Here is a 25,146-nt window from a genome sequence, read left to right as displayed (position 1 = left end):
TTAATTCAAGGAGGTTTTTTTGCAATTGACTCATAATTTGGGGAGGTTTATTACACTTTACCCTATTATCTATTTACATGTATCAAATCCTAGTGATTGTTTGAACAAATAATGAAATAAGTAACATTATCTTTTATGTCGTTGGAACTTGAGATTATTGAAGCAAATGATCACATACATGAAAATATGCAATGAATAATAATATTTATTTTGAAATCACATAATTAAAGAAATTGAGGCTCTCCTTTTCTATAATTACACTCCATTAGTTTTAATAAAATGATATTTCTAACTCTAACTTCATAACTAATAACATTTATAAATTTTAATGCATATAAGATTGTTATTGCCCGATACATAAAACATTCTTATTAAGCCTTACTCAAATGTGAAGTTATCAAGTAAATAAATATGTGATTAAATGTATTGTTTCCTCCCTATTAATCAGCCATCACCATCAATCTAAGTAGTTCATAAATACAATAAAAAAATTTAGGTGATGCTCGCATGCGCATTGAAATTGTTCTTACATTTTTATGGATACTCATTGTGTTCCTTTAGCAACTTAAAACACTCAATTTTTCTCTTTTTTTTTTTTGTTTAATTGGTACTCACATACATATGCCTCCACTGAGACTTGAACTCTAAACCTCTCTTTAAAAAATAAGAGCCTGATACCGCTAAATCACTGGTCCATTGCCACTCAACCTCTCTTTGGGAAAGTGGAGGTTGAACAACCCAAGTTTAGTTATATGTTGGTTTCTATTAGTCAGTGAATGATTGTTATATTTTTTTAAGTAAAGTTTTATTTTATTTTACTTTTGTTTACTTAATTTATATATTAAGTATTGTATTATTGAGTATGTTGACAAAACCAATCAAGTTTATGCTATATGCATGCTGTACAATCAACATGAGTTTGCTGACTAAACATCATTTCATTTTTTGTATGCTTAGTTTATTCATCTGTGTAATAATAAGGAAATAAATAGTCCTCATCCTAAATTCCTAATCGACATTCTTATCTCAGTGCCATAACTTGCAACATATTTAATTATAATGGCCAAAATTCCACTCCAGGCCTCCTTTTCATCCATTCAATCAAAGTTAGTCAATGTGTACGGCCTTGTTTGAATCGATCCATGAAAACAATTGATATGCAGAATTATTGTCTCCACATTACTAGTGGAAGTAAAAAGGGTAATAAAAATTTCTGTAAAAAGGTTAGTTATGGTATTATAAATAAAATCCTTTAATGAGTTTTGAGACTTTTTGGTCAATTTTCTTAAAAGAAAGTGAAATGCAATTGGAAAAAAAGACTACCAATATCGCATCCCTTTCTAGAATCCTAAAAATTTGTTGCGGAAAGATTGATCGGAATTCTAATTCCTTGATCAAAACTTCATTTGAGCTTTTCGTGACTTGGTCCCTACACTCATTGTATGAATTCATCTCAACTTTTCAATGTTGTACGGGTTTGGGTTTAGTGTTAGAGCTGTCCCACGTCGTCGGACCCAGATGGAAACGAAAATGAATATATATGAGTTGAGTGTTAACTCTACACAATAACTTAAACTTTTGGATCCAACAGTGAAGCATCCAACCCATTACACTTGGCACATATAGGGCCTTATCTAGACTCTTTAGATCACTATCATAAGATATATGTGTAGTCTTCAATTGAGCTAAAAGTGGAGTTATGAACATGTATCAAATTGTTCATTTTATGCTAAAACTTTCGAGTGCATCATTGTATGTAAATATATGTAACCCTCTATTGTGATTAACACAAACATGTCATTCCTTTGATCCACATTCCATTCCTGCAATAACGATTGCAGTATATCGCTGTTGAAATCGTTTTTTTTGTTTTTGTTTTGATTTCTCAAATTACATGGTTTTGACGTAACAATAAGGTTACTTTATTGTAATCTAAAGATTACCGATTCAAAATAAGGAAATAATCTAAAGAACGTGGATACTGGTTATGCTCTTAATCAATTGTGGGCTAGCATTTCATTTATTCTAGAAATAACGATCACAAATCACTATGTATGGTTCACATCACCAACTTAGACACAAACCAACAGTTCGAAAAAAACTTGGACACAAACCACACTAGAAAATAGTGTGTCACAAATTCAAATTTATTAGCTCCATACATGCGAAATGAACCAACTTGGGGTTGCAATAAAACATGAATGTTTTTACTTTCAATAGAGTAAATAAATTTCATAACACAATAGTGACAAAATAGATAGAATTAGAAAAACATAACAGCCAACAAGCCAAGCCTTGTAAACAAAAAATAATCCATGTTTTCAGAGTACTACACCATATGGATATACAAGAAAGAAAATATGTGAATATCTACTTACCTGCCATGCTATGCTTGTTTCTCGGAAAAAAAGATTCAGTCTCAGCCCTCCTCTAGGTATTAAATCATCAAGTCACAAAGGATGTAATGATCTTAAGCACATATTTCTGCTTTCTATGAGGCCTTCTTGACCAAAAATAATTCACCAACTTCATCTAAATAAGGGAGTACATATTTCTCAAAGAACCTCTTATCAGTGAGGGGGAAAACAGTCGCCAAACTCGGCATTTTAAGAAGCAAATTCCTGCTTTCCAAAACCTCCAGAACTCTTAGCCGTGGCTTAAGCCTATTCTCAACACTGAGAGTAAGTAAGAATGGGTGATTAACAACATATGAGATATCACATTTGCCCGTGCTAAGCAAAAGCCGTGTTATCTCATTAATTTTGCTCTCTGACAGAGAAAACACCACAGGCGCCCTCCTAAAAACGGAAAGAATGTCGTCTTCGGAAAATCCCAAACTCTTAAACACCTCCAATTTCAATTCCCAATTCTCTATAGACATCGAACGAATAGCCTGAATAGCAGGAAGAAACATCTTAGACTTCCTGTCAATGCCCATCTCATCAACCCTCTTCACATATTCTCTAATCTGCGTTGGTTTATACAAGAATAATCTTGGGCATTTATACACATATCCGGTTATTTGTGTCGAACTAATACCGCAGCTCTTCAAATATTCAATATTGGGTATCATAATTTTCTCCAAATCATACCCCAAAAACCAACCAGATCTCTTTAAAACCCTAGAAACATCATCCACATTCGAACCCAAAACACTCTTCAAAGTTAAAATCGACGGACCAAGCCGATTATCAACGCTGCTAGTTAGAATCCTTGGGTCATTCGAAACAATTTCCACAACATCTCTAGAAGAAAAACCCAGGTCTTGAAAAAACTTGAATTTGGGTTTGATGGAGCGCTCAAGATTTGCAGAGAGAACTTGAGGCGCCTTTTTTATGACACGCTGGAGATGGGTATCCGAAAAACCACTTTCCTGGAGAAATGAAATAATCGAATCGGTCTTTTCAGGCCTTTTCACATACTTTACGACCGAAAAAACTTTCGAAGCAGTTTCAGGAGAAAATTTGTGTCTATCAATGAAGTAATCGACCACCGCAATGGGGGTTTTTGGAGAGGAAGAGAAGAAGACGAGAGAGTAAAGAGAGATTGGGGTTTTGCTGAGATGTGAAGAGTTCTTAAGAGAGAGTGAGATGAGACTTTTGCAGATATATATAGTCCTCATTTCTTGAAGAAACACAGTGATGTATTATATATATATCTAATATGCTTTCAATCGCAGCAAAGAGTTTAGGGATGAGTACTTGCCTGTAAAGTGGGGATCTTCATAGATTTGAAGTGATTCGACTTTCTCTCTGTCGCTCTCTCTGTCTCTGGTTCTCTGAAAGTGTTTGAATGCTGAAGAGTGTGCCCTAAACCTGGTTTGAGCTTTGAGAGGTTTGAGGCCTTGAGCCCAAATGGACGGTGGTATGAAAATGTTTGATTGAGCGAGTCCTAGTCCAACAATTAGGTGGGCTGGACCTAGGTCCCAAGTTCTTAACATGTACGGAGGAAAAAAAAAAAAACAAACAACCGAACAACTCTAAGGATATAAGTGTATACGTGTGTATGTATGTATGTATGTGTGTGTGTGTATATAAGGGAAGATTACGTTGAGTATGAGTCTAACCACACAAAGTTATGATTAATAAAAAAAAATTCTCAATTTAAAATTCAATGTACTATTTTTTTAATATTTCTAATTTTTTATATATATATATATAAGGGAAGATCACGTTGAGTATGTGTCCAACCGTACAAAGTTATGATTAATAAAAAAAAAAATCCCAATTTAAAATTCAATGTACTATGTTTTTTAATATTTATAATTTACCTCTTGTATAGAATACTAATCTCCATCGCTCTCATGCACTCATTGAATGTCCTTAATCCACACATGTATGACTGACCACTTCGTATAAATCTAATATAAAAATAAACTTATAAACCATTATTGGTTCATATTTCACACACATGCATGTATATATATATATATACACACACACACACACACATATGTAGTGTTCCTATTATAATTAGGATTCCTTCTTCATTCAATCACACTTGATTTCATCAAAGTTGGTGGCTCCGTGGCGATCTCATATATACATACATATATATATATATATCAAGAAAACATCTTGGTTGGTTAGACTTCAATGAGAATTCCATTTTTCAAATTTCAGATGAACCTTACAAGAAGTGAGAAGGAAATGGACATCATATAAATAATATCTACAGATTTAGAGGGCATAGATAGGAACAGGGTTTTGTACTGTGCACAAAATAAAAATTTGGGCACTACTAAGGCAGACATTTCGAGACACTCAAATGCAAAATGCGCATGACCTTTCATTCATAGGCCATCTGTTAATTGATTTTATTAAAGTTTTTATTAATTTGATGGAAATAAATATCTATTCATTTTATTTTATATTTTCGGTATATAATACCAGAATATATAGCAACCTATAACATGAAATGTAAGTCTACTATTGTAGAGGATATACGTGTAATATATACATTTATTAGGTTTATAATGTGGAATTAAATGAAAGTTTATGGTCTACTGGTATTTTCTTGTCTTTTAAAGTGAAAGGCTAGGTTTTAAATCCACACAACGGAGATATGTGAGTTTCTTGCTATGAAAAATACTACAATAATTCATGGAGGTTTATGATTCCATTGCCTAGAACTGACTAACCTGGTCCCAAATTTGAAGCATATTTGGAAGCTCAGCATTAGGAAGGATAGTATCTGGGTGGCTTGGTCTTATAGGTATACCTCATTAAGGCTAAAGTGTACGAACCATCATGTTTGGGGTTTAATGACGTCGTTGGATTACTGGCTACCAAATGGAACTATTATTTCTCAACTCAATCTCACCGACGTGAAAATTCTTCAACTGGACACTTGTGTCAAAGTTGATAGTCTAATTTCCAACAATATATTAGTGTGTTATTCCTCCATCAATCCAACAATATTTACAAATTTTCCAATCTCAATCCTTCGTTAACCTTCTCTGGTTGTCACAGAGCATGAGGTATTTTACCCCGCTCTCTCTGCTTTTTTCTTGGCATCACATAATTTGGTTTAAAAAGCACATCCCTAAGCATGGATACAATATTTCTTGGCTGGCAATAAAGGGCAGACTCTACACCCTTGATACCAAACCACTGATGAACAAGCATTACACCAATGCTTGTTATCTCTGCCTCTCAGAGAGTGAGACCATCGACCACGTATTCTTCAAATGTAAGTTCAGCAGTATCATACGGGAGTTTATTCAGCATGCTGCAGGTTTCTATATCACGCCACACTGTTGGACAGATCTTCTTATAGCATGGCGCTCATCTTCTTGGAACTCGGGGCGTTTCATCACACATAAGCTCCTACTCTCTGCGCGCAGTCATCTGGCATGAGAGAAATGTATGCAAGAGCACATCAGCTGATGCATTAAAGGATGTATTAGAGCAAGGTTTGCTCCCATTAAGTTGAAATGTGGTGCTGACTTGAGAGTTGAGGCTAATGGGAAGTAATATCACTAACGCTTTTGACCAACCGAATAATTCTTAGAAAGCCATGCATAATGCATTAATGAACACATAAAATTATAAAGCAATCTATAGCTAGTACACATGAATTTAGCACACTACATACCATTAAATATGAGTACAAAATATTATTTTACACAATCACAAACACCAAAAAAAAAAAAAAAAAACCTCAAATCCCACTCTCTCTCTCTCACACACACACACAAACACACAAATTTATACGAAGGGGGTACTGAAATAGATCTGAAGTAACTATATATCAAAGCCAACTTAGACATGAGAAGATTAATTTTGTACCTACATAGGCACCAATGAAAGTAGTGAAGATCTAAGATGGAGGCGTTGGAGTTAATTAGTCCCAGGACCAGTTCCTGAATTAACTGGTGGCGGTGGAGGGCGCGCGGCTAGTACTCGTTCAGAGGCTGATGGAGGAGGATCATCATTTGCTGCTGGTGGGGGTGGTGGGTCTGTTAAGGTTGTTGAAGGTGGTGGAGTGGGTGTTGGATCATCTGAAGAACTTGAAGGAGAGTCCTCATGAGGTCTTGTTGAAGGGTGCTCTTCAAACCCTAAACATTTGAGAATGGCACTTATAGCTTGTTGAAGAGAATAGGATGAACTAGTATAAGAATAATAAGCAACTGTTTTCTGCTGTGTTGTTGCTTCCTTCTTCTCATCTGATGGAGACTCCATTTCTTGATTCTCTTCTTCTTCTTCTTCTTCTTCTTGATCTTCTTGTCTTTTAATGGACTAGGTCCTCATTAATGGTGGTTGGTGGTTTCTATTAAATGAACTATATTTCTTGATCAGGTAGGGTTTTTGACAAAGTATTATATGTACAGTTCTATCCTCCATTTGTATGTCTTATTACCATGGAAAGTCAGCTTAATTGAATTGGCACCTGCTTTGAAGCATGCATACATATATATACATATAAATATAGAAATCATTAAAAATAAAATAAAATAAAGGTTCCCCAAGTTTCAACACGGGAGTATTCACACCTTACAAAAACATATATACAATGCGGATGAATTTGCAAGTATGTTAACTCCATGGGAATAAGACTCTCACCTCATCACATGGACTCCACATATCATCTATCATTACTTAATGAACAAATCTGAAATAGAAACATTCTAAATTTTACCGTAATGATGTTACATCCAACTATATATTTATCTTACTTTCCAAAAAAAACTATATATTTATCTTATAATTTATAATCCCCTCAAAATTATTTTTGCATTGCATTGTGCGATTTGTAAATTTGCCTAAAAAGAACAATAGCATCAATTGGTGGACTGCACATAAAATTTAATTGTCTTATATATCATTAATTAATGAACAAACCTCAAATAAAAATATTCTAAATTTACTATAATGATGTTACATCTAACAATAGATTTAATCTTATAATTATTATACTTCTTTTCCGAGACTAACATTTTTGTTGGATTGCATTGTGCAATTTTCTAAATTTGCCTAAAAAGAACAATATAGCATCAATTGACTTCTATGAACCGGATTGACAATATAGAATCATGAGACTGAATCAAAAGGGCAATTAGGTAATATGAACTTTGTATATATATAGGGGCTACTATATTAGTCTTATGTGTGTGGTATATGCATGTAGAATAATAATTTTAGAGGTTCATGACATGTACTCTACCTGCTGCAAAAGGATGACAGTCTTGACAGATGACAGGTAATTAACTCTTGGTCTCACCCTCCTCGTCTTATGCCACCTACTCTTCTATTTTAATTACTCTACAACTAAGATTCTCGATTGTACTTGTGTTCAAGTCAATATGATCAACTATCATAATGAAATACATTACATATAATTATCTATTTACATGTATCAAACCCTAGTGACTGTTTGAACAAATAATGAAATAAGTAACATTATCTTTTTTATGCTGTTGGAACTTGAGATTATTGAAGCAAATGATCACATACATGAAAATATGCAATAAATAATTATATTTATTTTAAAATCACATAATTAAAAAAAGTGAGGCTCTCCTTTTCTATAATTACACTCCATTAATTTTAATAAAATGATACTTCTAACTCTAACTTTATAAATAATAGCATTTATAAATTTAAATGCATATAAGATTGTTATTGCCCGACACATAACATAAAAGATTCTTATTACGCCCTACTCAAATGTGTAGTTATCAAGTAAATAAATATGTGATTAAATGTATTGTTTCCTCCCTATTAATCAGCCATGACAATAAATCTCTGTAGTTCATAAATACAATATAACAATTTAGGTGATGTTCGCATGTGTATTGAAATTGTTCTTACATTTTTATGTATACTCATTGTGTTCCTCTAGCGACTTAAAACAGTCAACCTCTCTTTGGGAAAGTGGAGGTTGTACAACCCAAGTTTAGGTAAATGTTGGTTTCTAATTAGTTAGTGAATGATTGTTATATATTTTTAAGTAAAGTTTTATTTTATTTTACTTTTGTTTACTTAATTTATATATTAGGTATTGTATTATTGAGCATGTTGACAAAACCAATCAACTTTATGCCATATGCATGTTATACAATCAACGCGAGTTTGCTGACTAAACATCAATTCATTTTTTGTATGCTTAATTTATTATCCTAAATTCCTAATCAACATTCTCATCTAAGTGCCTTAACTTACAACATATTTAATTGTAATGGCCAAAATTCCAGTCCAGGCCTCCTCTTCATCCATTCAAATTTCAGTCAAAGGTAGTCAATGTCTACTGCCTTGTTTGACTCGATCCATGAAAACAATTGATATGCAGAGTTATTGTCTCCATATTACTAGTGGAAGTAAAAAGGATAATAAAAAAAAGTTTTAAAAATTTCTGTAAAAACGGTAGTCATGGTATTATAAAAGTTTAGAGACTTTTTGGTCAATTCTTTTAAAAGAGAAAAGAAAGTGACATGCAATTGGAATAAAAGAATACTAATATCGCATCCCTTTCTAGAATTCTGAAAATTTTGTTACAGAAAGTTTGATCGGAATTCTAATTCTTTGATCAAAACTTCATTTGAGCTTTTCGTGACTTGGTCACTTCACTCATTATTGTATGGACTCATCTCAACTTTTCAATGTTGTATGGGTTTTGTTTAAAAGGTGCCCCGTTACACTTAGCACCCCGAGCCATTACGCTTATCTAGACTCTTTAGATCACGATCATAAGATACATGTGGTCTTCAACTGAGCTACAAGTGGAGTTACGAACAGGTATCAAATTGTTCATTTTATGCTAAAACTTTTGAGTGCATCATTGTATGTAAATATATATATCCCTCTATTGCGATTAACACAAATATGTCATTCCTTTCATCCACTTTCCATTCCTGCAATAAATATTGCAGTATATCTCTGTTATAATTATTTTTTTGGTTTTGATTTCTCAAATTTCAGGGTTTTGACGTAACAATAAGGTTACTTTATTGTAATCTAAAGATTACCGATTCAAAACAAAATCTAAAGAACGTGGATGCTGGTTATGCTCTTAATCAATTGTGGGCTAGCATTTCATTTATTCCAGAAATAACGATCACAAATCACTATGTATGGGTCATATCACCAACTTAGACACAAACCACACTAGAAAACAGCGTCACAAATTCAAAACTATTAGCTCCAAACATGCGAAATGAACCAACTTGGAATCGCAATAAAACATGAATGTTTTTACTTTCAGTAGAGAAAATAACTTTCATAACACAACAGTGATAAAATAGATAGAATTAAAAAAACAGAACAGCCAACAAGCCAAGTCTTGTAAACAAAAATTAATCCATGTTTTTCATAGTAGTACACCATCTGGATATCCGATATACAAGAAAGGAAAAATGTGAATATCTAGCGCAAAAGTGTACCTACTTACCTGCCATGCTATGCCGCCAAGTCATTGCTTCTCTGAAAAAGATTCAGTCTCAGTAGTATGCCTCTAGGTATTAAATCATGATCTTAAGCACATATTTCTGCTCTCTATGAGGCTGCCTTAAACACAAAGAATTCACCAACTTCATCTGAATAAGGGAGTACATATTTCTGAAAGAAACTCTTATCAGTGAGGGGGCATACAGTTGCCAAACTCGGCTTTTTAAGAAGCAAATTCCTGCTTTCCAAAACCTCCAGAACTCTTAGCCGTGGCTTAAGCCTATTCTCAACACTGAGAGTAAGTAAGAAGGGGTTATTAATAACATATGAGATATCACATTTGCCCGTGCTAAGCAAAAGCTGTGTTTTCGCCTTAATTTTCCTCTCTGACAGAGCAAACACCAGAGGCGCCCTCCTAAAAACGGAAAGAATATCATATTCGGAAAATCCCAAACTCTTAAAGACCTCCAATTTCAACTCCCATTTCTCTTTAGTCATCGAACTAATAGCCTTAATCGCAGGAAGAAACATCTTAGACTTCCTGTCAATGCCCATCTCATCAACCCTCTTCACATATTCTCTAATCTGCGTCGGTTTATACAAGAATAATCTTGGCCATTTAAACACATCCCGGCTAATTTGTGTCGAACTCATACCGCAGCTCTTCATAATAAATTCAATACTGGGTATCATAGTTTTCGCCAAATCATACCTCAAAATCCTTCCATATCTCTTTAAAAACCTCTAGACACATCATCCATATTCGAACCCAAAACACTCTTCAAAGTTAAAATCGACGGGCCAAGTCGATTATCAACGCTACTAGTTAGAATCATTGGGTCATTCGAAACAATTTCCACAACATCGCTAGAAGAAAAACCCAAGTCTTGAAAACACTTGAATTTGGGTTTGATGGTGCGCTCAAGATTTGCAGAGAGCACTTGAGGCGCGTGTTTAATGACACGCTCGAGATGGGTATCCGAAAAACCACTTTCCTGGAGAAATGAAAGAATCGAATCGGTCTCTTCAGGCCTTTTCACGGAAGAGACTTTCGAAGCAGTTTCAGGAGAAAATTTGTGTCTATCAATCGCAATGGGGGTTTCTGGAGAGGAAGAGAAGAAGAAGAGAGAGAAAAGAGGATTGGGGTTTTGTTGAGATGTGAAGAGTTCTTAATAGAAAGTGAGATGAGACTTTTGCAGCGATATATAGTCCTCATTTCTTGAAGAAACAAAGTGATGTAATATAATATAATATGCTTTCAATCACAACAAAGAGTGTAGGAATGAATACATGCCTGTAAAGTGGGGATCTTCACAGATTTGAAGTGATTCAATTTTCACTCTTTCGATTCTCTCTCTCTCTGGTTCTCTGAAAGTGTTTGAGTGATGAAGAGAGTGCCCTAAACCTGGTTTGAGTTCTAAGTGGTTGGAGGCCCTGAACCCAAATCGACAGTGGCATGAACATGTTTGATTGAGCGAGTCCTAGCCCAAGAATTTAGGTGGGCTGGACCTAGTCCCCAAAAAAATTTACGGTTATATACAAAAATAAATAAATAAGTGACAAACATCATGTGAGAAAAACACACTTCAATGTTTAAATTTTGGGTACGGGCCATGAACATTCCTTTAGAGTTAAACTCCATGGTCGCTCGCACTCTAGCCTCTAAATTTCGCTCTGTTGAGGAGTTGGAAGTTCGAGATTTGTGGCCAAAGGGTCTGCGGTATTTATGGATGCGCGTTGGGGTGGATGTTGCTGCCCCATTCCGGCGATGTATAAAGTTCTTTCACGGTGGCAAGCAGTACTGGGCGAATCTCCAATATGAACGGCTACCCGATTTGTGCTTTCATTGTGGCCAGGTTGGACACGAATTTAAGATTTGTTCATGGCGTGGGGCCGAGAAATATCCGTTGTCAACAGGAGAATCCGAGTTCGGCACTTGGCTCAAAGCTTCAGACGGCATCGGTCGTTTGAGTAAGAATTTCAAGCACAAGACTACATTGGCGATATCTTGCTCTACTTCCTCGCCGGCGCGTGTCCTTGAAAATAGCACTTTGTATCCATCCAATGCACAGACTTCAGAAAGGCCATTACAGACTGGGGAAACGTTGTCAGACGCTTTTCAGAAAGATAATCTATCACACGACATGATCAAGACTGAGGACCAAGGGTATCTGTCCAAGGGGGATTTATCTCATGATGGTGCGGATAAAGCAGTCAGGAGGCCGGAAAGGGAGGGTCAAAGTCTTCTTGACCCGAACTTGCATTTTATTGACTTTCCCATGGGCCTGATTCATTCCACTTCTGTGGCCCAAATCTTTCAGGTGGATGACGAGGAGACCCAGATCCACTCAACGACTTGTCCCGAGTCTGGCCCAATTGTCTCTGGACTAGATCCGGGACCACCTCTGATCTTACCTACAACTGCTACAGCGCATCTTGAAATCTCTTGTCCTGAAGTTCCTCCTCTTTCTTCAGTTTCTCAACCCCATAACACTATCATATCGGGGGTTCCCACGAGTGTAGACGAGGTTGCATCCACTTTTAATTCTCCTGCACTAGCACTTCCTTCGCAATTTTCTGGTTCTAGGGGGTGGAAAAGGAAGGCGAGGGGCTTTCCAATTAATGAGTCGTCAGTTGTCAAACGCACTACTGAGACACAAAAGCGTGCGTATTTCTCTATGGCTGAAGAAGTTGGGGTGAAAAAGCAGAAAGTGGGGGATCTCTCAATGATTAGCTCGACAATTTTTACCAGTATTGCGACGGTGGAGGAAGCCAACCTGAATTGGCCCCAACCCCCCCAATGAAGGTTCTGGTGTGGAATTGTCAGGGTGTAGGGAACCCCCTGACAATTTCCCAGTTGAGGAGGTTGGCTCACCTCCATTCCCCTCCTTTAATTTGTTTATTAGAAACTAAAAATATAGAGAAACGGTTGGATTATGTGTGTCGTTTGCTGGGGTCTTATGAGATGTTTTTGGTGCCTCCGACGGGCACGGCAGGTGGTTTAGCGCTTTTTTACTCACGTGAATTGGAAATAAAGATTATTGATTTTTCTGATTTCCAAATTACATGCGAAGTTAAGGGATCTGTGGGCACGGAGCCATGGTTTTTCACTGGAGTTTATGCGTCTTGTTCAGAGAATGATAGAGCCCTTCAATGGAGATACTTACATAGTTTGAGTTTTCAGTTGGGCAAAATTTGGGTGATTGCGGGTGATTTTAACTCCATTCTCTTTATAGAGGAAAAACGTGGTGGGGTGCCAAAGCATGGTTGGATGATGCGAAAGTTTCATGACTTTGTTTTGGACTGTTGTTTAACCGACATGGGTTACCGGGGATTTCCTTTCACCTGGTGTAATAACAGGGATCCCGATAACTTCATTATGGCTCGGTTGGATCGAGTTTTTTGCTCGAAGGAGTGGTTGCTCAAGTTTCCCCAAGCCTCATTATCTCACCTTACTGTCTCTGGTTCTGATCATAGGGCTTTGTTACTTTGTCTAAATCATTATATAGTCTCCACACAGAAGCAATGGCATTTTGATGCTAGATGGCTTAATCATCCCCATTTTAGTGACGTGGTCAAAGAGGCTTGGTTGAATCTGGTGTGTGGTTCCAAACAATTCACCCTCCAACAAAAATTAGCTCACTGTAAATCTACCCTTAAACGGTGGAGTCGGTCTCACGGTTTCAATTCGGATGTGAAAATTAAAGAGCTCCAAAGTAAGCTTAGAGAGCTGAAGGATTGTGATGATGGGCATCAGAAAGCTGAGATTTTCAAATTGGAAACAGAACTCGGGGAAGCTTGGCGAGCTGAGGAATTATTTTGGAAACAAAAGTCTCGGATTGAGTGGCTTCACCACGGGGATAGAAACACCAGATTTTTCCATCGTAAAGCTTAAATCCGATTCAGAAAGAACTTGATTTTGGGCTTGGAAGATGGAAACGGTCAATGGCGAGATTCTAAGTCGGAGGTTCAAAGGGTAGCGGAGTCGTATTATATGGACTTATTCACGGCCTCAGGTTCTACGGTTGATACCACGTTTTGGGACCTTGTTCCGCTTAAGGTCACGTTAGAGATGAATCAGAGTCTCCTCGCTCCAGCTTCTGAAACAGAACTTTTTCAAGCCATTTCAGCCATGGGTCCGTATAAAGCCCCTGGTCTGGATGGGATCATCCCACTGTTCTACCAATCCAATTGGCATTTAGTCAAAGAGGAGTTAGTTGCAGGTTTTAATTCATTTCTTGGAGGAGGTCACATTTTGAAGGCACTTAATCAAACCAAACTGGTTCTCATTCCAAAAATTCGAACTCCAACTAAGATTTCTCATTATCGGCCTATTGCTTTATGTAATGTCATCTGCAAGTTGTTCTCGAAAGTTTTAGCTAATAGATTGAAGATTTTGTTGCCGGGTTTAATAACAGAAAATCAGTCGGCGTTCGTCCCCAATTGTCTTATCCATGAAAATGTTGTTTTAGTCCCTGAAGTCTTACACGTCTTGAAAACTAAGAGACAAATTTACAAATCTTTCGCCATGAAGCTGGAGATGTCAAAAGCATATGATCGTGTGGAGTGGGATTTTTTGGACCACATGCTAAGAAAATTGGGATTCGAAAGTCGATGGGTTAAGGTAATTATGGAATGTATCACCACAGTTTCATATTCAGTTTCTATTAATGGTAAAAGTGGGGCACAGTTCTTCCCATCTAGAGGGCTTCGCCAAGGTGACCCGTTATCGCCTTATTTGTTTCTGTTTTGTAGGAAGGATTATCTCTTCTAATTAAAGAAGCGGAAAGAAAGAAACATCTTAATGGTGTGTCGTTAGGGTGGGGTTGCAGACCCATTAGCCATTTATTTTTCGCCGATGATGCTGTGTTGTTCTGTAAAGCTAATATCATTCAAGCCATGCACCTGAAGGCCATTCTCTCAAGGTATGGGTCTCTTACCGGTCAACTTGTCAATTTTGAGAAGTCGAGTTTATTTTTCAGCTCCAAAACAAATTGTTGTGTGAAGGACCAAATTAGTAGAGCTATTGAAATCCGGAATGTTGGGTGGCTTAATAAATATCTAGGATTCCCATCTATCTTGGGGCAGTCCAAATTTTCGTCTTTCAATTTTCTGCTGGATCAAGTCTCATCCAAAGTGAAGACCCTAAAGAGCGATTTCATGTCCAAAGCTGGTTGAGAAGTCTTGGTGAAGTCCGTCATTTCTGCGCTTCCAAATCACTCCATACAATGTTTTAAACTCCTCCTGTTGGTGATTTCAAAGCTTCGAAGTAATTTGATTAATTTTTGGTGGGGAGGGAAATTGAGGTCCACGAAAACAAAGTGGATCAAATGGGATACTCTATGTGAAAAAAAGGTCGATGGTGGTCTGGGTTTTCGGAACCTCGATGCCTTTAATCTGGCCTTACTTTCGAAAATGGCTTGGCGTCTGGAGATTGGGGACAATTCTTTGTTGGTTAATACTCTCAAACAAAGGTATTTCAGACACGGTACTTTTCTGCAATCTGATTGTAAAAGGAGTGCTTCTTGGATTTGGAAAAATCTTAATGCCACCAAACCCATCATCAATTTGGGTTTAAGGTGGAGAATTTGTGACGGACAGTCTGTTGATATTTGGTCTGACCCTTGGTTGCCGGGTAATGCTCATTCTAAAATCTCTTCTAAGAGAGATGGGTTATCAATCCAGAGGGTGTCAGAGTTGATTAATGCTCCGACTCATAGTTGGAAGACGGATGTTATCAACACTAGTTTCAATCTCCGTGATAGAAGGAAGATTTTGCAAGTCCCTATCAGTTTGGCCCAGGCGAAAGATAGGAAGTATTGGGGTTGGACGAAGTCCGGGGTTTTCTCTGGCAAGAGTGCTTATTTTGTGGCTTTACGGTACATCAAGGGATGTAATGTCGCTAGGCAAGAGCGTGTTCCCCCAGAAACTGAGTGTAGTTATTCCTCTCATTTCTCTAACATGTGGAAGGATGTTTGGAAGATTTTGGCTTTTAGGAAAGTTCAATTCTTCTTGTGGCAGTGTTTACATGAGAAGATTTCTGTGAATACCAACTTGAAAGTTAGAAGGATGGTGAACAATTCGGTATGTACGAGATGTTAGCTCGATGCTGAATCAATGGATCATTTGTTGTGTCTTTGTCCTGATTCTCAAATTGTGTGGAAGTTGAGTCCTCTTCGGTTGGATTTTAGCAATTCTGGTTCTTTACCTTGGCCCAGACGATTGCTCACTCGTGGAAATTTGGAAAGAGAGTGGTGTTCTTCCGGAATGCAGGGGTCTTGCCGCTTTCATTTGTTGGCATATATGGAAAAGTCGAAATATTTGGGGGTTTCATTCAACAAAGATTGATCCCAATGTAATTCTCGATAAGGCCTTGCAGGATTTTTCTGAACATAGGGAAGCTAAAAGTCTTATGCACTTTTTGTCTCCCCATCCCACTTCTGGAATCACCTCTTGTATTTCTTGGCATCCTCCTCCTGAAGATGTCACTAAGATCAATATTGATGCATCTTTTAACCTGAAAACTAAGGAAAGCTGTGGGGCTTTGGTTATGCGAAATCACGAGGGTGTGTTGCACAGAATTGACTCAATTTATTTCTCTCATGTTCCTTCTGCTATAGTGGCTGAAGGTTTAACGCTGCGTACGGCTCTTAAGGCATGTTTGGATTAGAAATTATTCAATGTTATTATTGAGGGCGACTGCAAATCCGTTATGCATCTCTGTCCGCTGGAGGTGTCCATGGGTGTCATTATGGAAGATTGCCAGAGGTTGCTTCGCCAGGGTGTGAATATCATGTTGCACTGGATCCCTAGAGATGGGAATTTTTCTGCTCATGAAGCTTGCAAGTCTGCTCCAAAGGTCTTGGGGCATTTGCTACACTGGCCATTTGTCCCTTCGAAGGTCTCAAGGGCGTTGTTTTCTGATACTTCTTTTGTGGTGTAATTTGTCTGTTTCAGTTCTTGTGTTGTTTAAAAAAAAAAAAAAAAATGTTCAAATTTTGGACAAACACTCCTATGGTATGCAAATATGATATATATAACCCCTTAGGTTCTTAAAAATTTCTAACCTTTATTTTTGGTGCCAGGAAGGGCCTATTGTCAATTGAGCAATTAAAAGACTAAAGTGTCCTTATATATTTAGAAAGAAAAAAAAGTTAAAAACAAAATAAAAGTAAAATGACTAAAGTGCCCTATGCAAAATGAAAGGAAAATAGTGTTTATATGTAAAATGGAATTATGCTACTTTTGGTGTGCAAGAATGGAATGGAATGGAATGCTCATTCCAACCATTCAGTTGTTTGGTGTGCAGGAATGGAATGGAATGACCATTCCAATGGAATGAAAATTCATTCTAGGGAATCAAAATCCATTCCATTAGTAAACCTATGGAATGGCCATTCCATTCCATAGTAAGATAAAATATTTTTGTAATATTCCCAATAAGCCCTTAATCACGTTCCAATAAGGTAAAAATATTTTGCATTCACCAAAAATCTTTCACATTCCATTTTTCATGTTTATCGGCTTCTTTATTAGACGTGATAAAGGTCTTTCATCTTCCCTCTCTTCTGAATATACCCAGAGCTGTTATTGACAAAAAAGTTGCAGGACTTTCAACCAAATTACAAGTATTAATTTCTTTGTTTATTTATTTTTGATAAGTAAGTATTAAATCTCTTTTACCTTCTGAGTATATCACTTTTTTATTTTTCTTTTTTCTTTTTATTTTTTGTATCTTTGTGTTGAAACATTTGTGTAATCATCTGGAACCAAAAGTGGACTAGTTTGACTTTTGGACCCTTAGTCAAGTTCATCATTGGATGATTGGAGAACCTTGCTTGATTAGGATTTTATCAAAACTAGAATTTTCAAGAAATCTACAATAAAAAAAATTTTAAAAAAAAAAATTACACAAGTACTTGGAAATATTACTAGGTTTTTTTGTTGGGTTGATGATTTATTTATTTCCTTAACTTTATTTAAGTTGATCTTATGGTGCACGATTTTTTATATATTATTAAGATTGATATATCATTAAATATATCTATACTACTAATAAAAGTGGATTCAATGTATAATATTTATATACACTTTAAAATACTTATTTTAATTAAAAAAAATTAAATGGTTTTCACATATATACCATTGTTTCCTATTTTTTTAAGGGACACAATTGTTCTTCGCTTCCCAAGGGACACAAACTTTGACAAAACTTTCACATCTATTGATTTTATTATAAGATAGGATATCTGATACGAAATTTAAACATTTTTTATTATTTATATATTTTTTAACAATTTTATATTACTTTGTATTTCAAATAAAACAATGAATTAATATCTTTTGAATTAAATTTTTGTTATTAATAATTTAATTTAGAAACACGCAACGTTTCGTTATACTGATCTAACTGTACATTGCTTCCTTTCTTCAAGCGACAGATACGTTCATGACTTCCCTTTTTTAAAGGACACAAATGTTTAACAAAAGTTGCACATCGATCGGTAGATTGTGTTATGGTTATATATAAGTCAGGAAATGACTTATTCAATAGGAAGTTTTGGCATGAAAACATTGAAATAAAAGAAAGACTAAACGAGGTCTGGAGATGATTATTAACAAAGACGAGAAGTTTGGGAATTGTTGATTGAATCTTGTTGACGAAGAGTTGCAGAAATCATTCAGAAAGAAAGAATAAAAAGAGCAAAACACCCTATGATCGTCTCTATTTAACATTATCCAATCATTGACCTCTTTCACAAAAATACTATTAGAAATCTTCATGTGAAACTCTCTGTATTCCTTATTGTACTAAATGTTTGCAATTTTAGGGTTATCTAACACAGTATATGGATGGTGGCCTCAATAATGCATCACCCAATGAGTTTCAGTTTTTTTTTTCTTTTTCTTTTACTATCATGTGTGTGTGTGTGTGTGTGTGTATATATACACATATATATCTCTTTCTATTGGACTTGAGAAAGTATTATATACATTTTAACACCCTTGTAAACTAAACAAATTACTAATATTTTTTAAAACTGGATAGATTATTGTTGATAAAGAATTAGTTTTGCATTCAAACACTTTTTAAACCAAATTCCTATTCTCCTTCGTTGTTCAAATTAATGGTTATGTAATTAAATTAAATCACCTCTCTAATGAAATTAGAATTGAAATTTTATTTTTCAATGAAATAAATGATAGTAGATATAACCAATTCAGTAATATATCTTTCATTATCAAAGTCAACAGTTGTGCCATTTTTATCCGTCTATATAAATTGTTAGCATATTTTACAATTTTGGACATGGCATGTGTAATTAATTATAATAAATGAAAAAATTCAAACCTATGTAAGTTTCATATATACCAAGTTTTAACAATTAAGGAGTTACATTCACATTCAAACACCTCTTCTACCAAAAATTAGAATTATGAAAAAAAAAGAAGAGAAAATTCGCATGCCCAACATGCAAGTATGAAGTGACATAGATTTAGATATGACTAAAGGGCTAGATTCACATGCATGTAATTAGGAGAATTTCGGGCGTGTTTAGGTTCTTTACAATTAGCCGGCACACCTTACATCATAATTCACTAATGTACATAATTATATCAAAAACTTTTAGGGTGAGTAATTCAAGTTTTCTTGTGCTGGTGTTTATGGAGATACTTTTTAACTTTATTATCTAAAATTTGTAATAGAATTTGTAGTTTGAATTTGATAGCATTTCTTTTTCTTTTTTTTTTAAAAAAAAATTAATTAATTTTCAAATATTAGTTGGTTTATTGAAAAGGTGATAGAAAACAGAGGAGTTACCTCAAGACATCTAATCCATTGTTATTGAAGACATAAAATTTATGTTGAAAGTTAATTTAGGTCTTTAGTTGGTTTGGTATCTCAGATTATGCAATAGAGTGACACAAGTTAGGTAAGACCTTTGTGGCTCCTTGAAGTCATTATTGATGATTTATCCTCTTTTTCTTAATCTAACTTTGGAGAGGAGTTATAGTAGTGCAACTTTGGTATTATTCAATTGAACTTAATTTACTAATCTCTTCGTCATTCTTGTACCATATTTTTCACAATGAGTGGTACTCAATATATCTCTAATTATTAAAGTCACTTGATTAAATATTTAACACAACATAAACATAACTTAAACAAGTTTATTAATATTATGATGTTAGATATACAATTTTTTTTTTTTGGTCGACTTCTTCATTATACTGCACAAAGAATCTAAAGCGCGCAATTTATGAAAAAAATAATAATAATAATCAAACGTGCATAGCACGTTGTTTTTTCTAGTATATATATATATATATATATATATATATATATATATATATTATTTTTTAGCCTTTACATCAATTTCTTAGATTAAATGTTCAATCATAGTGAGTTGGTTTAGTTATAATTTTTTTTATTTTTCTTTCCTCCAATGAAAAAGGCATTTTTGAAAAAAGACATTCCCTTCCAAATTTAATGATATTCAACCAAACAATAAAATGGTAATAATCATTCCATTCCATAGTGATTCATCGTGTCACACCAAACATTAGAATGGTAATACTCATTCTATTCCATTCCATTCCAAATTTCATTCCATTCCATTCATGCACACCAAAAGTAGCATAAGAATATTTTGGGGAGAACAAAAGGGTATAATAGGGATTTTGTTACTTGATAAAGTCATGCACGTGACTTCTTAAATGTGATTTTTTGATGAAAATTATACTAATTAAGCCTTTTTTTGCTCATTCTTTCAAACTTATCGCACTTACATATCTCCAAACAAAAAAAAAAAAAAACGTTATGGGTGATATTTGCAAAAAATTTAAATATAATAGGGATTTTGTTACTTGATAAAGTCATGCACATGACTTTTTAAATGTGATTTTTTGATGAATATTATACTAATTAAGCCTTTTTTTGCTCATTCTTTCAAACTTATCGCACTTACATATCCCCCAAACAAAAAAAACGTTATGGGTGATATTTGCAAAAAATTTAAATATCAGCGTGTTTTTATCACTTTATCGAAAAAAAAAAAGAAAAAAAAAGAGGACACTTTAATCATTTTACATTTAATTATTTTTTTTGAGATCGACAACTATTCCGAATCCAACTGTAAACTGCCACGTCATTCTAAAAAAAACTACTGATGATGTGGCTCTCTCACTCCCTTCAATTCTCTCTCCTCCATTCTCCTCTGCAATCTATCTCATTAAGATCAATCTCTATCAGTCTATCGTTATCCTTTTTTTTTTTTTTATCAACTGAATTTATTCTCTGCCTTTGTTCACTTTGTCAAATGAATTTAGTAAATTTTTTCCAGAAACCTTTTTTTCTAGAAAACCAAACTTTAAATAATCACAGATATTGTTAGGATATGTGTGCCCTAGCATAACAAATTCTAATTTTGGATTGTAAAAGTCATGGTTTCTTATTTGGATATTATTATTAAAGCATTATACAATTGGTGAATGGAATGTATTATTTTTCGATTCTTTATGGAATTGATGGTGTCTGCTTGATTACAAAATATATTTATATATGTATGTAATGGCAATTAATACTACGATATAAATTAGTAATCATAAATGGTTTAAAGTCGGTAATTATGGATGGATATTTAATTAGTTAAGACTTAAACCGAGTCCACGATAGATTGAGATATATTGCGAGAGCTGTCGTATGCAATTGCTCTCTATCACAGTCATGGCTTTTGACTCTCAAGCATGAGAGAAGTATAGACTCTTTTATTAATTAATAATTACTTTGATTTGTTCGGTGGATACCTCGGGATCCTTAGATCGACACTTTGGGTAGTTATGTAATTAATAATTAGAGGTCTATATTCTCAATATTTGCATCAGTGCTATTTGTATTTATTTTGTTTTGATTATGGTTGATCACAAATTAAATTCGAAGGCCTTCATATGTTTTAAACAAATGTTTTCTATATATATTTATTTAATAAATTATTATTATTTTTTGTCAAATAAATATTTTATTGTGATCGAGCCGGAAATAATCAAAGGTAACAAAATAATTATATTAATTATGTTGTCGGATTGATGGCTTTAATTATCCGATAAATAATTAAGCATAGAGGGGTTAAAGTGCAACATTGACTTAGAGGTTATTTACTATTTAATTGGAGTGCAATTAATTTCTTTTAGTGGAGTAGAAATTAATTTATGAATTAATTGAATTGGGTCCATGGTTTAATGGACCGGACCAATTATTAATTTATAGGAGCCAAGAAAATAGTAAGCCCAAAAGGATTCTCACCAATAGCCCAAGTTGATATTGGAGTCATGTTAGGATTGAGAAAGTTGAATTAGAGATGGAGAATAATTTATTGTTTCCTTATTCTTATTTTTATTTTACCTATATATACATGAGTTCATGTATATTTTAGGGGTGACTTGGAGAACAAGAAAAATGAATACACTTTCTCTCTCTAGATTTTAGGATTTTGTTTTCTCTTCTAAAGGAGGCTACCACCAGCCTAGATTCTAAGGTCATTCATCAAGGCATATTGGTGATTCCTAAAGGGAAGATAATAATCGAACGGAAGGAGAAAGGATCTTGCTAAAGGGATCTACAATAAGTGAGAACATTCACTTTAGAGGAAAGTTCAAAAGGTTTACTCAGACCTTTGATGTAAGTATTCAATCTGTTTATTGAATTATACATCATCTTTTATTTATCTTTGCATAAAACTTGTCTCTGTGTGATGAATCAAAATCCGTGATTGCAAATCCCTCAAAAGTTTTAAAACTTGCACGTTTCCCAACAGATATAACCCAAGCTAAGCTCTTGGGAGTCAAAATTCCCGGATTTTATGGGTTTTGGTTGGAAACCAAACAAGACGTTGCAAAATCCCCTTGAAGATGGACCATTATATATATAACAATGCTCTTTGATTTTGGAGGAACACCATCAATTGAAAGATCTCTCTTTCAACATGGTTACACAGATTAGCATATAGAAAGAGTAGAAACGGAAATTGCAATAGAGGGGAATCGAGGAGAGAGTGAATCGAAGAGAGAGAAAGAGATCGTGCATACCTGTATCCAAAGTGGTGCCACGTCTGATTCGGACTATTTTTTGGTCGTTTGGGTCATAAGAGCATAATACGCCTTTTTTTTTATTCAATTATAACGAATATTTTAATCGTTTTAGCATTTTAGTCTTTATTTGTTCAAAAATTAAATGTCGCTAAATATCATGAATAATTTTTATAATAAAGTATCATGAATGTTGTGACATGTGAATTAGCAGCCGATTGTAATGTAAAAGCAAACTGCAATTGATAAATATATATTGGCTTTTGATCGATTAAGAACTTTTAGGATCATGTTTGATATTTTGTGAAATTATTATTTTTTTGAATGGTAAAACAAACACACACACGCAGATGCTAGAACCCCTCCCCTCTTCTTTGAAGATGGGGAGGTTATATTTTGTGAAATCATGTTATACAAGTGTAGATGGGTATATATAAAAAAGTAAAAATGAAGTTGAGTAAGTGTCCGCCACAGCCTATGGTGTAATGCCATGACATGATTAATAATAATAAAAAAAACCTATGGTGTAATGCCATGACATGATTAATAATAAAAAAAAAACCTCCTCAACACCTATTCACAATTTTTGTTAGTTGTGGGGACTCATACATCCACACTCACTCATACATCCATACTCACTTAAATCATCGATCTTTTACTTTGAAAAGTGAGAAATTACAATCAAGTTACACTCTTCGATTTTCCTTAGCAAAAATATAGATAGAAGATTTTTCTCTTTTCATTTATTTTATATCACATATCAAACTTTTTTCATTGTATTATAAAGTTTTTAACTCTTATCGAAAATAATAATAATATATTAGTTTTTTTTCTTTCAACTTCAATCTAGCAAACAACCACCCATTATATTTTTAAAACTCCACCAAAGTTGAAGGTTGAGAAGAGGAGCTTGTATCATCTAAACTAGATCAATTGGTTAATAATATATTAGTTCATTTGACTACTCTTACAAATTTTAAGCTTAAGAAAATGATTAATTATGCATTTTTAGAAACCCAAACGATTTAACCAACATAAGAGGAAAAATAAGAAAATGTGTGATTAAGTGAACTCCAAACAAATGTATTATATAAACATTATTCTAATGTTAAAGGTTGTTGTATTTTTATTTGACTTCTTTTTTTTACTCTTTGATTGGCTATTGTGTTTTAAGGGTCAAGCTTGTGCAAACTTGATAAAAGGAAAAGATTTTAAAATATATATATTTAGATCATATAATCGTTCAAGGCCATACTGAAAATTTTGATAATATGTAATATATGCATTGTCCCGACGAATAATACACATAAATTTTTTTTTTTTCTTTCTATTTTGTAAGTTTGAGTAAATATAAACCACTCTAGTGTAATCTCAATGATAAATACGACTGTCATGTCCTATTATAGGTTTTTAATGATGCCTTCCAAATTCTCTTCATTGCATTCACATATTTTCCAAGTCTCTTTTCCCCTTTTTACACTGCTTTTGAAATATTAAGTCGGGTTCTTCTCCTACCTCTATCGAATAGAACATGTTGAGCCAAAGTGTAGTTTCATGAAACCATATGCTATAGGTCGAATCCACCTTCATTCAACAATTTAATACCCAGAAATAATTCTATATATGGGAAACACATAACTCCTCAAATTGTGAATCTGTGAATAAGCTAAGTGTCATTGAATCCTCTATTTATTTATTTATTTTTATTGGAATGGCAATGTTGCCATGCCAAGGCAACTGAGCTCCCTATGTTTTCAGCTGGGACTTTTACGTGTGAATATAGAGTGTTCAGTATTTAAGTTAAGGTAAACGTTCGTTTCTGATAATTAATTAGTTAGTGAATGATTTTTTTTTTTTATTTTTATTTTTAAAAATTTGGTTTTATTTTATTTTACTTTTGTTTTCTTTATTATGTATTGTATTGTTGAGCATGTTGACAAAACCAATCAACTTTATGTTATATGCATGCTATACAATTACCATGAGTTTGCTGACTAAAAATTTATATAAAAAGAATAGTTATGGTATTATAAAATAAAATAAAATATGCAATTATGAGTTAAAAATTTTTCTTATCATTTAAAAAAAAAAAAAAAGAATTTGAAATACAATTGAAAAAATAAGAAATGCTAATATCACATCCCTTTCTAGAATTCTAAAAAAATTGTTATCGAAA

At 34.2% G+C, this 25,146-nt stretch overlaps 4 protein-coding genes across 4 annotated transcripts; 1 reads left to right on the top strand and 3 right to left on the bottom strand.

Moving 5' to 3' along the window:
• Positions 1-2,491: 2,491 nt before the first annotated feature.
• Positions 2,492-3,622, bottom strand: LOC132272790 (uncharacterized). The gene has a single exon (XM_059773883.1). It carries the CDS (start codon positions 3,620-3,622, stop codon positions 2,492-2,494), a length of 1,131 nt encoding a protein of 376 aa, XP_059629866.1.
• A 2,719-nt stretch (positions 3,623-6,341) lies between these two features.
• On the bottom strand, positions 6,342-6,683 carry LOC132272789 (uncharacterized). Its single transcript, XM_059773882.1, has one exon. It carries the CDS (start codon positions 6,681-6,683, stop codon positions 6,342-6,344), a length of 342 nt encoding a protein of 113 aa, XP_059629865.1.
• A 3,309-nt stretch (positions 6,684-9,992) lies between these two features.
• Positions 9,993-10,538, bottom strand: LOC132272788 (uncharacterized). The gene has a single exon (XM_059773880.1). It carries the CDS (start codon positions 10,536-10,538, stop codon positions 9,993-9,995), a length of 546 nt encoding a protein of 181 aa, XP_059629863.1.
• A 4,761-nt stretch (positions 10,539-15,299) lies between these two features.
• LOC132272787 (uncharacterized) lies at positions 15,300-16,554 on the top strand. Its single transcript, XM_059773879.1, has 2 exons — positions 15,300-15,981; positions 16,076-16,554. The coding sequence occupies exons 1-2, from the start codon at positions 15,300-15,302 to the stop codon at positions 16,552-16,554; spliced, it is 1,161 nt and encodes a 386-aa protein (XP_059629862.1).
• Positions 16,555-25,146: the final 8,592 nt, after the last annotated feature.

Source organism: Cornus florida, unplaced genomic scaffold (genome assembly GCF_030987335.1).
Source record: "Cornus florida cultivar Cherokee Brave unplaced genomic scaffold, ASM3098733v1 CherokeeBrave_3.0.0_Hap2_Chr09, whole genome shotgun sequence".
NCBI classification, from domain to species: domain Eukaryota; kingdom Viridiplantae; phylum Streptophyta; class Magnoliopsida; order Cornales; family Cornaceae; genus Cornus; species Cornus florida.
This window is presented reverse-complemented; position numbering and strand designations above follow the sequence as displayed.